The sequence below is a fragment of the Plodia interpunctella genome, chromosome 26 (assembly GCF_027563975.2).
Source record: "Plodia interpunctella isolate USDA-ARS_2022_Savannah chromosome 26, ilPloInte3.2, whole genome shotgun sequence".
Lineage (NCBI taxonomy): Eukaryota > Metazoa > Arthropoda > Insecta > Lepidoptera > Pyralidae > Plodia > Plodia interpunctella.
Genome location: NC_071319.1, coordinates 5,373,663 through 5,386,582, shown reverse-complemented (window position 1 = coordinate 5,386,582; position 12,920 = coordinate 5,373,663). Strand labels below are relative to the sequence as shown.

General features: G+C 35.5%; 1 protein-coding gene across 1 annotated transcript in view; it reads right to left on the bottom strand.

The window, feature by feature from the left end:
- LOC128681164 (pro-resilin-like) overlaps positions 1-12,920 on the bottom strand; it is a 40,638-nt gene that overhangs the window by 10,083 nt on the left and 17,635 nt on the right. The window contains exon 3 of the mRNA XM_053764824.1: positions 742-876. Coding sequence (XP_053620799.1) covers positions 742-876 — 135 coding nt within the window. The remainder of the gene's footprint in view (positions 1-741; positions 877-12,920) is intronic.

The window sequence follows — 12,920 nt, the reverse complement described above, 5'->3', positions numbered from 1 at the left end:
TATCGCGTTACAAACGTACATATATACATATAAAAAATGTATTTTTCCCCCATGTAATACGTTGCTTCGAATCCGAGATATTTTACAAATATAATTTGACGCACGTAAAAAACGCGGGCGAAGCCGCTGGTAAAAGCTAGTTTTGAAGCTTTCCAAGGGTTAAAGTCTATACAGAAGGTCAACTTCGTGCGAAAATCACTAATAAACCTACAAAACATAAAAGTTTATTGTTGTTCAGATTAAACTACTCGTATTCACGGTCAATATTTTCACAGTAATATTTTAACTGTTAAATGTTTTGACATTTCAATAGATTACGTGCAAGGTTAAGAGTGTTGTTAGAATTATATATACTATGAAATTAGTATTTCAAAATACAAGTTTGTGTTTCGTAGTGATAAATTTACGCGTTAAAAAGAAACTGTCGATCGATCGATTGTAAGATACGATCGATACCAACCATGAGTTACAATTTGTAACACATCGATTTTAAGCGCGTGATTAATTGTAAAAATAGCAACATTTGATATACATCTGTTAAAAAGTTTCGCAGTGATGATGATATTATTAATGTAATGTATTATTAACCGTTAGCACACAGAGCACCTACGAATGCCAGGTGGATGGTAACAAGCTAGGTGCTATTCGAACTGGTGCTCTAAATAGAATATGTCTACCCACAAATTTCCAAAGAAACTCACAAAAAAAAACTATAGCATTTCCAAAAGTGACTGAAGTTACCTGAATTCCATTATTGTTTGTGGGAAAAGGTACGTTAGGTTTGTCGTAGTTGTACCCCTTGCTTGGAGGGAGGTACTCGTTGGCTGGCGTCGCCAACGCCACCATTGAAGAGGCCACAAGACAGCTCAGCCACATCTGGAAGTAATAAAGAATCTTTTATAACAATAAAATACGTTTAAGAACACTAAGTGTTCACAGGCTTCACGTCAAATTTTTTATTAAACTAGTGGTTCGTCCCGGCTTCGCTCGCGTAAAAATATAATAAATTATACCTACATCTAAATCATCCTTAGGAACCACATCTATTGGTGAAAACCGCATCCGAAAATCCGTGCAGTAGTTTTGAGTTTATCGTTTATCACCAACAGACACACAGACGCGGTAGAGGACTTTGTTTTTTAATATTTCTAATGTATTGTATGTAATACTTTGTTTTTTATGTAATTATAGTTATTTCTCACAAGCTACAGCGTTGACTGTTTTTATGCTACAATGCGTAAAAGATCCCTGGTGCGCCGAGTGCGTGCGAGCGCCAACAGCGTCTTGAGCATGATTGCAAGCAGGCTGCACTGTGCATATGTCGGTCACTGCTGCTCAATCTCACATGGGATTGAGCGACAGTGATTGACACTTATATTGTTTTTATTATATTATTTATCTATGATTACCAACCCTAATAAAATGGATGAAAATCTGAAATAAATGAATTTATTATTATTATTATTACAATCTACTGGCATTTCGGAACGACCACTGCTGAGAAGAAATGCCGAAAGAAACTCATTTGAACAGTGTTGGTCGCTATCATGCCAGAAGGGCTTACCATTATTGTTTCTTACATATTTTTTCTCATAATATAACAAAGTATATACAGTAATTACATAGTCAAAAAGTACATAAAAACATGTCATGATTGTGATCCGAGAGCCGATAAAAAGTATATCCTAGAGTGACGACCTCGATGGCGCAGTAGTAAAGTGCTTGCCTCTGAACCGAGAGGTCCCGGGTTCGATCCCCGGTCGGGTCATGATGGAAAATGATCTTTTTCTGATTAGCCCGGGTCTTGGATGTTTATTGATATATGTATTTGTTATAAAATATAGTATCGTTGAGTCAGTATCCCATAACACAAGTCTAGAACTTATTTTAGGGCTAGCTCAATCTGTGTGATTTGTCCTAATATATATAATATAAATAAAAAGTATATACTTTGCTGAAGATCGTTCGAATCACACTTAAGTATACAATTTACCATTGAATCCTAATATCCTTTCTAAAGACATATCACGCAGAAATGATACTAAGTTCGTGACAAAATTCGATCGGCGAGCAGCACGAAAAGGTTACTCAAAGGTTGCAAAGGGAACAGATATTTGGACACATTATTTACATAAGCTGTGCCCGGGACTTCGTTCTCGTGGGAATTTCTGCACAGCTATTATCTTTCTTTAGGATCTAGCTATCCAAAGAATAGAACATTATTTTTTTTTACAAGTAAACTAAGAGGGTGCAGTAAACTTAACAGTACTAAATAAATAGACAAGAAAATAAAATATTAAATTAAAAATATATAGGAGAAATATATAAACATACAGACAAGCGTAAATGTTGTTGTTATAGAACAATGCATAAATATATAATAGATGAAAGAAGACTAATATAATGAGACTTGCTTCGTAAATGATGACAAGGTTTGGGCGTTGCGAATTTCAGCCGGCAATGCATTCCACGAACGAGCGGCCTAGACAGTGAAGCAGTGGGAACAGAACTGGGACACGTGAACAGGAATAACTAGGCGAAAGGAGTTAACGCTATGTCGTACCTCGCGATCATTGACCTCACTGAGGAAATTGAAACGTTCTTTGAGGTAAAGAGGAGTATAATGGTTGTAAAGAACCGAGTACAGAAGTGAAAGGATATGTAGATTACGACGGTATCTAATCGGGAGCCACTTGAGTTGAATGCGAAAAGATGAAACATGATCATATTTACGTAAACCAAATATGAATCTAATGTTGAAGTTTAAAAGACGCTCAAGTTTATTTAGTTGCTCTTCAGTGAGATCCAAATAGCAGCAGTTAGCATAATCAAGTATAGGATGAAGTAAGGATTAAGCAAGCGTGATTTTAGTCTCAAAGCAAGAAAATTTTTAAGTCTCCTAATAGAGCCAGCTGCAATTTTTTTTTTATTAACTTCAGCAATCTGAGGTGCCCATGACATATTTTTGTCGAAAATTATATCTAAGTTTTTAACCTTATCGCTAAAAGGAATAGTGATGTTATTAAAAATGATAGGAGGAAGTGATGGCCAGACAATTCTAGAAATAAGACGAGAGGTACCAAGTATAATCGCTTGAGTTTTCACGGAATTAACTACATGTGAACTGCTCCAGTCCGCTATACGTGACAAGTTACCATTGATGCCATGTATGGCCTGCGGAAGGTTATCCAATGAGGAATGACAGTAAATTTGTAGATCGTCAGCATATAGATGAAAAGAAAATTGAATTTGAAATGTAATAGAATTAATAAATAAATCAAATAATAAGGGAGATAGCACGCCACCTTGAGGCACACCACTGGATGTAGGGCACCAAGAAGAAAGATTATTCTCCATGCGAATACATTGTTACCGACCATGCAGGTATGAATGAAACCATCCAATTGCAGATGGAGATAAGTTCAATGAGTGTAGCAGGCCAAGAAGCACATCAAAATCGACGGTATTGAACGCATTGCTGAAATCTAAAAGTGAAAGTACTGTAACTTCCGTTCGATCCGTAGCAGAACGGATATCATCAGAAATTTTGACAAGAGCTGTTTGAGTACTGTGGCCTGAGCGAAAACCCGATTGAAAGGGACTGAGAATGTTATTTTTAATAATTAATGAATTGAGCTGTAATTGAACCACACTTTCGAGAATTTTTGAGAGGAAAGGAATGATGGAAATAGGGCGATAGTCAGAAAAACATGAAGGATTTTTCTTTTTGGGCAAAGGGATAATATAAGCTTTTTTCCAGGAGGACAGAAATACACCTAGTTTTAAGGAATTGTTTAGGATTAAAGTCAAACAGGATAGTATAATATCTAAGATTGGAACAAGCATTTTATGAGAACCAACAGCATTGGACGACACAACCTGTGCAACTGGAAGTAGGAGAAATCTAACTTGCAAGATTTCATTACAGTCTTGTAAAAAAAGCTAGCTATGTATTTAAAAGACAACAAGTTATAAATTAAAGGTGACTGGCGCCATCATCACAATGTTATTGCTTACATCGGTGTCAACATTGATATAATTGTAGATAAGTTCTTAGTTTTATTACCTGGGTAAACCAAGCGAACCGATAGTCAACTATCGATTGCGTTTCCACTGACTATCCATAGTTTGTGGAAAAACAATATTATCGATAGCCGGATTTGATGCAATACTATTGACAAACAGCATTCGATATATCAGCTATCGATGGTATTGCTCTGCGATAATAGTTGTGTTATCGATACAATATCGATCAATCAATCGATAAAAAAAGCGATGAGGATGTACTGGAAATAGTAAACGAAAAAGAAGACTGCTGACAGAAAAAGAAAATAGAAGGGGAAGAATGATCGGCCACTTGATACGACGCGACGCCTTATTTAAAACTATTTTTGAAGGAAAGGTGAAAGGAAAATGAGGTCCAGGGAGACCGAGGAAGAGTTATGTAAGCCAACTGGAAAAGAAAGGGAGGCATTGTGTCGTATCGAGACCTTAAAAGCAAAGCTGAGGATAGAGAGGCGTGGCGTATACTCCACCGACAAGAGCATAGCTCTTAAATAAGAAGAAGAGGAATCGATACTATCGATAATTTTGCCCTGAAATATTAGATATGCTATCGATAGTATCGATTGTCTAATCATCATCACGGATCCATACTATCGATAGTATTGTTCTTCATCAATAGTAAGTATTGCTCCAAAATAATTATCGATCTTATGGCCTTTTTCGATTGAAATTATCGATTGTAAATCTAATGATAGTTCGGAAATGCTAAAATGAGCATCATTATGAGCAAGCCACGGTCGCTGACCACAGTATTTGACCATGTTTGATCAACAAAGTAGTTAAGGCATTATAATTCAACTTAGCTCCTTTGTTTTTGCTACAATGATAGTGCAAATTGGCCGAGTTGTTTAAAATATTGTGGTGCATAGTTACGAGCCGAAGTTTACATTTTACGCGGATCCCGGGCATCACAGCTTAGAATACAGCCGCTAATCTCGCGGTTGAGAGAGAAAAATGAAAAATTGTAGTCGAGCTCTGGGCATTAATTTAAGTAATTTCTTGTTAAGCTTCATTGTTACTTGTACATTCGACATCGACATTGTATAATTTGTATGAATTAAAATGTGTGAAGGAGGAGAAAATGTTAGACAAGATTGACTGTTGATGTCTCTAAGTATTATTAATTATATATATTACTAGCTTTTGCCCGCGGCTTCGCACGCGTGAATTTTATTTCTTAAAAGGAGTCGAAGTAAAATTAGCGGCTCTTTGCTCGGTTAAAACCATGACAAATTATGCCTAAACCTTCCTGTGAATAACTCTTTTTATTAAAAAGCCAAATTCGTTGCGTAGTTTTAAATTTTAAAGAAGACAATTATGCTTAAAGCATACGTAGAGACAAACATCGGGAAGCGACTTTGTTTTATACTAAGTATATAGTGATCTTGATAAGTATGTGTGCGTGGCTGCGGTGATATTGTTAAATACTTACAATGTTAACTGAAATAGAATATAGTAAATACTGTGTAGTTGGCGAATAAACTGGCCTAATGTGAGGTAGCCTGGTAGTGTCGTCACGCGCAGCGCGAACGGAATTCATTCTTAGCATACAATGCGCTATATGGGAAACGAACTAAATATAACATTTTTGTCCTCATTCGGAAGAACGTTCCCTTTCAATTTTACAAGGTTTCGGTTCGATTTCAGTTTACTAAGTAGGTAGGTATTTGTTCTCACGTGTTTCAATCATTTTATGTTGTTTAAAAAGGATGTTTGGAAGAAATTGCTTATAGCTATGAGAGACCGCCTTTTGCGTTATCATTTTTAATTTTGTTGGATTTAGCTAGAATAGTATTTAGAAAAGTATTCAGCTATTCAGGATTTTATCTAAATTAAATTGAATACAATTTATTGTGTTTCTATACATAATATTTCCTCTTGTTTTCTGTGGGAATGAACATTATTTGACTGTATTTTTTGAGCCTTTATTCAATTTCACTGTCCCATCTGTTATCGAGGTTTATAGAGTTGAATCTTTCCATGTCGCTTTAGTTTCCATGACAATGCATTATTGTGACAAGCTAGTAGTTTGTAGCCTTGATAAGTTATTATTTAATTTGCAATATGATGTGAAGAAGAGCTTGTGAAGGTCTATAGTATTCTGGTATTCCTGAATATGTTGATTTTGACTTTTTGACAAGAATGACTTGTACCCCGTCAGCACCCGATTACTGCACGGACAAGATTATTTTGTCAAACGATAATCGAATCTTTCTTTCATTTGAGCGTTTTCCCGGTTCCCTCCTCAGCCGTTGAGCCTGGAGCCCAGGGACCGCTTTCCTACTTTTTCGTCTCCACTTCGCACGGTCGTCGGCATCCCTAATTGTCAGAGCATTGGCACGCATATCACCCTTAACGACTTGATGTCGCCAGCGCTTAAGTAAAAACTATACCTAATCTAATGAGACATATAAATATTGTTCAGAGTAGGAATGTGTGGCGTCGCATCCTAGGCCCCAAGGTTGACAACACCTCCGTTATTTATGCTTGTGAAGCGGCGAATGTTTGTGTCCATAGATAGTTGTTTATGGCCTAAGGCTGAGAACAAATGCGCAGGCGTTTGCGCATTTATTTTGAAAAAAATGTTTTAAAGATCCTTCGCATAATATACTTAGATAGGGTCAAGACATAGTGGGGGTTTGAGAATTTGATGAAACAGATGTACCTATTGTGCTCTGTTACCAAATCAAGTAATAAGTATTTTTTGAAAAATTCGATCTGCAATCTCAATAGGCGGGGTCTACAGCTCACAGAGCAACTAGTTTAACTTAAGGCATGTTTTTAGCGACTTTACATAACATTTTACATTGAGTATATTAATATTAGTACAGTGCGATACATAAACACCAGTTAATAGCGAGCACAACATTAGCCAAAAATGAAATTCGCTGCCGTAAAAAACAGAAAAAAAATCCAGTAGATATAGATACCTATGTAGGTTTTTCATTCTAATAATGCTTTGTGAGTGAACCATAGGTTTCACATTATGAAATATTAAAATAAAGCATTTTAAAGGAACTTTTTCTATATTATAATCACTACATAGTATAAATCAAAGTTGATTCCCGCATTGTCTTTCCCTATGTATGGTTAGATCTTTGCAAATGCGCAACGGATTTTGATGCGTGTTTTTTAAACATATATTGTGATTTGTGAGGAAGGCGTAGGTGTGTAATTATTTATCATGGTTATACCCGGGGATGGGCCGCTAATATGAAATAAATTTTAAGTGTTGGTTGTAAACCACACTACAATAATAATGAAAGCCTGTCTGTCTATATATATTATGACCATGCCTTTATAAATACGTAAGTGTGATCGTGCTGGCTTTGAAAAGCATATTCTACAAGTGTACGACTACAGAATAGGTCATAGTCACAGCATAATTGCATACATTCCTCGTTAGGCCGCTATGGGAGAGAATAAAATAGTTCAGTGCATGGATGGGATAACATCTTGTGAATTCTTAAAGAGGTTATGGAACTATTTTAAAAATCTGAGCCATTTATCGATATATCATCACTACATTGTATAATCGATAAAATGAAATTAAGAATTTACTCCGAAGTTGCTGGCATCCTCGTATCTCTAGTCTATGTTTGACCTTGGGTCAATAACTATATCTATTCCTGTATATCCGTTATATACAGATATACATAATGTACTTAATCAGCCTAGCGGTTTAGCCGTGACAGACTTTCGCATGTATTAGTGTAGATAAATTAGGGGTTCCGCACTTGCCCCAGGGCCTCCAGGCATATAAATCCACCCCTATCAGCGAGAGGCATTGCTCGGCCTTGCACTATCGAGCTGCATTGTCTACGTTGCGTAATAGATGCATTTGCTTACCGAGAGTTTAGGAGATCATTCCCTTTCTATACACGTTCGTTCAGTGACGGAGACAACTTTCCGAAACCAAGAAATGCTGGCTTGGTGTCGTCATGGATGAATACTTGCCAATGGACTGAGCTCAAGAATGAAACTTTTGGTGACATTCTTAACCAAACGGGGAGTGTGAGAGTGAGATAGATCTATTTCTTTTATTTCAGGGATTAGTCTCTTCACATGTTTGGTAAATATGCGTTCAGCCGTTAGGAAACCGTCAGATCTTTCCTAGCAAATGAGAGGATGCCAACTTCTTCGTAGTCGTGGGGATTCTTACATTTTTAATTAGTTATCAGGTATGATTTTAAAAATTCACGGCATTTCATCCGGTCTATTGAGAGGATTGCGTGGGGATATGGGTCCAACACTTAAAGGCTTTTGAAGAGTTTTGATGTCCTGTAGGTAGGTCTCCCGCCAAAACCCACTCCCGGATATACTAATTAATTGATATGCCCATGAGCAAGTCTCGGCGGGAGTGTGAATTATTGCAGAATAATGGATAGAAGTATACTTGTCAATGAAATGATATTGACTTAGAATGGCCTTTGACAAAGATATTATTATAAAATACAATAGTTCAAGAGTTTCGTATATCGCAAAAATGTGGGAAAAACTTCAGAATTACAAAATATCTTCACATAAGCCAATTTAAATACGTAACGTTTGATGTAACATCCGTCTTAAAGATGAGATAAAAATTGCAATCCCTATTAGACCAGCCATGCGTGTTTGAACTTAGACTATTGTCTTAAATCACAAGCAACTCGACCATAATGACCCTGTCTGAGGTAATTGAATTAGATTGAATCAGGTCTAAGAAATCGCTTTTCATTCCAGTCAAAGGTACGTACTTCTAAAGTGCGTATAAGTACCAAATTTTTTGTGGGTGCTTTATGATTTCACTTTCTACTAATATCATGTGCTTACGTATAATACAAAGAAATCCCAACATTGCTTGTTGAGCAGAGGAACTTATTGACCGAGCGATCGAAGCGGGCTAGGTTTACCATATTATACTTGGGGCAAAAATATTTTTTTGTATGTATGTTTCTAAAGCGATTACTTTCGAACCGCTGGTCTGATTTTGTCTGTCAATAGAATTTTTAAGTTTGTGGAGCATCAAATTCGGTTAAGTCGTATTTGAAATATTCACAATTTTGTAAAAAAATATTGTGTTCGCGAGGTGTAAGTTCGCGCCGAACAACTTTTTGTTTTTTTATTGTCAATTCTCATTTTCTTAAACAATGAACAATCATGAAACATCATTTGTATATTACTCACGTTATATAAATCGACTAGATAGGTTTTTACAGAGGTCAGCTCAATACAAATCTCCCAAGCAATTAAAATACCAACATTAAGTTAGGAACCTGATTCGAACTTGAAGACAAAAGGACATAGGAATCTCGTGATGAGCCACACCCCAAATATTCAGGTTAATGCTTCTAATAGTTGAGACATTTGAAGATATCGATGTTACATTCGTCGAAAGGTCCTTATTATCCGCGGATCTTGGTATTTATTTATAAGTCTTGAAAAAGGACTTATGATACAGTTAGCTTTTGCCCGTTACTACGCCCGCGTGAGTTTCCCACGGGAGCAGTTAATTTTCCTGGTGTACCCTATGTCCTTCTCCTTATTTCAAAGTACGTGTATGAAGATGATTGGTTGAATTTAAAGCGTTAAGAGGTAACAGACAAACAAATTTATTTTCGCATTTATAATTTTGGTTCAGATGTTTTAACCCCCAAAGAAAAGAAAGTGTTATGTGGAATCGTAGCGTGTAAAATGCTTAGTAAATTAATTAATTATGTAAATTGCTAGTAGTTTATAGCTTACTGAAAAATCCATACACGTAATAATTCATATTATAAATGCGAAAGTCTATCTGTCTGTCTGAACTAAGTCTATCGAAAATTTCATTAAAATCGATTCAGCTGATATGCTGTTGGTAAAAGACCTCCGTTGAAACATAGGCTATACTTTTTTGGGTGAAAGTTTGTATGAAAATCACGCTAAAAGGGCAAATGCTAGGTATTATACGAGTATATAGCTTCACTACACTCAAATGAAAACATGATAGGTATGTAACTTAAGTCTTTAAGTTGGAAAACGCGTAGATGTAAGTTTATTAATTTTCCATCATTAATGCATCATTTAACCCAGATATAGCTCGCAATTATAATGACATCTTTGAGATATTGGTGTCAGTATGATGAAGACAAATTGATATAGTAATGACTATGGCGGCGATTCTGCGTAATCGTATACCAATAGTGTGGACTGATGCTGGTGTGCTGAAATAAAGGCTCTACTTAGTTCAGACAGTCTCTCTTTTTATATTTCCTTTTACATACTTTTAACCTAGATTGTGGAGTGCAACTTGCGTCCCACTTGATGGTAAGTGGTCACCGCAGCCTATCAACGCCTACAACCCCAGGGGTGTCACCCGCGCGTTGCATACTTTGTCCAATAATTAACTGTTGAAATTTAATTTTGAATGGTTTTTAAATACAGGAAAATTAATGTTGTATGGGTTGTGTTTTTTGTATAATAGTATAGTGCTTATTGCGCCGTTAATATAGACTACCTACTATTGAAAGTCCATTGAGAAATAAATAAATAAATAAATATATTAGGACAAATCACACAGATTGAGCTAGCCCCAAAGTCAGTTCGAGACTTGTGTTATGGGATACTGACTCAATGATACTATATTTTTATAACAAATACATATATAGATAAACATCCAAGACCCGGGCCAATTAGAAAAAGATCATTTTCCATCATGACCCGACCGGGGATCGAACCCGGGACCTCTCGGTTCAGAGGCAAGCACTTTACCACTGCGCCACCGAGGTCGTCAAATTTATTATTATATAAATTTATTATCAATACAGATTGATACAACACGTTTCTTGATTTAACGTTGGCAGAATTGACAACGTCATTTGGTCATTATAGTGGAGATTCAGAGTAATTCATATGATTTGTATAAAGACTCTGTGAATGCTCAAATAGGACTTGATAGATGATGAGTTTATGTTAAACGTACGATATGTAGATAGATAAACTCACAATTATATTCCTTAGAATATTCAGTTTCTTTTGTGTTATAAATTTACTAGTGCTGCTAGGTACGAGTATATATATATATTTAAAACTTTTACAACTTTTTATAAAATTATAACATATTTTGGCAAGTTTTTTTTTATATGTCAACTACCTTTTGTCCGCGGCTTCGCCCGAGTTCATTTCGTGCTCGGAACATATTACTATCGATATCTTGGGTTTGATGAAAACCTATACCAGATTTTAAGTAAGACCTTCTCCTTTGGAATATTATTAATGCTTGTCAACTGCCAAGACCCATGTGTCCCATAATCGGCTTGTACAACATCCATGCGAGGTTTTTGAGTGGTCCTATTCTCGTGCGGGACCACATGCAACAAGTACCAAAAATGAACACGTGGAATATGTCGTGAAAAAGTAACTGTGAATTTATAAATTTCTATATTAATGGCTATATGTCATGGTTATATGTTATTAGTGTCTCTTGCCTGTTGCAACAAAATATGGATGTCTAGTCCTAAGGTGTATTAAAATTTATCAATATTTTTTGTCATACTTAATAACTTTGTCATGCAAATTTTATGCTTGTCTATGTTTTTGTAACTTTATGGAGACTTAATGATATAAGAAAATCACCTTATTTGAAGGTTTTATTTATCATCGTCAAAACATCCTACTCATCTATATATATAAAACTCTTGCATTATTGAGTGACTGACTGACTGACAGACAACGTACAGCCGAAACTATTGGGCGTAGGAAGCTGAAATTTGGTGTGTAGGTTCTTAGGACAGTGTAGGGGAGCACTAAGAAGGGATTTCCTGTAATTCCCACGGGAAATGCATTTTTATTCAAATACGAATTTGTGGGCTAAAGCTAGTATTATAAATGCATGATATTGTGAGGATGTATGTGTGTATGTATGTTTGTTACTCTTTCACACAAACGAAAAAAAAAACAAAGTAAAAAAATATATGAATATTTCTTTTAATAATATTAGTGGAATGGAATGGAAGTATGCATATATGGATACGAATACCAAAGTTTTGGGTTCAATGAATAAGAATTCTTCGCCAACCAAAATATCAAAAGAATTACCTTTATTCTGATTCTGACAATCCAAAATCTTACAAAACTATTAAAATAAGTATGTCCCAAGATGCGAAATTTCGCCATCCAAAAACACTGCAATTCAACTTTAAACCCGCAAAACCACAAATCAGAAAGTGTCATTTGAAGGTGCATATTAGCGCTAGAAAAAACTCCTTGGCAAAGGTAGTGATTACACACAGGTTAAGCTCGTGTTTCGTGTATAGCACCTCCCATGTAATGCGAGGAATCGTGAGGTTTAGAAGAAGTGAAGGATTAGAAAAGCTTTACGTCTTTTATTTAATAATAATCTAAATTTGTTATAATAATTGTAGAAATTTATTAATGCATTCAAATAAAAATGAAAATTGTCAACTTCTCTATATATTTTCTTTACATATAATAAAACTTTGAACTACTTATATTACAGAAAAATAGGAAACAAGGCGCCCTAAAAACCGTTATTTCAGTCAATCTTAATGTTACACCACATCTAATTAAGTCGTGTATATATAAACTCAAGTTAACATCTTTTAAACTACAATTACAATATTTTTTGTGAGAACTAAACGCGAATATATCTAATTTAATTATCCATTTTGGTCACAAAGCCTATATACTATAACAATGGAAATTATACTTTATTATTAAGGCCATAAAGTTTAGAATATTATCTGTGTTTTATGTATAGTCGCAGTTATGACAGCAAAGGATTCCCACAAAAAACAATGCCTTATACAATTAGGTCAGTTGCTAAACGTGATGCAAGTGTTTAGTATGTGTGAATGGTATAATATTTTTTCCAGCAT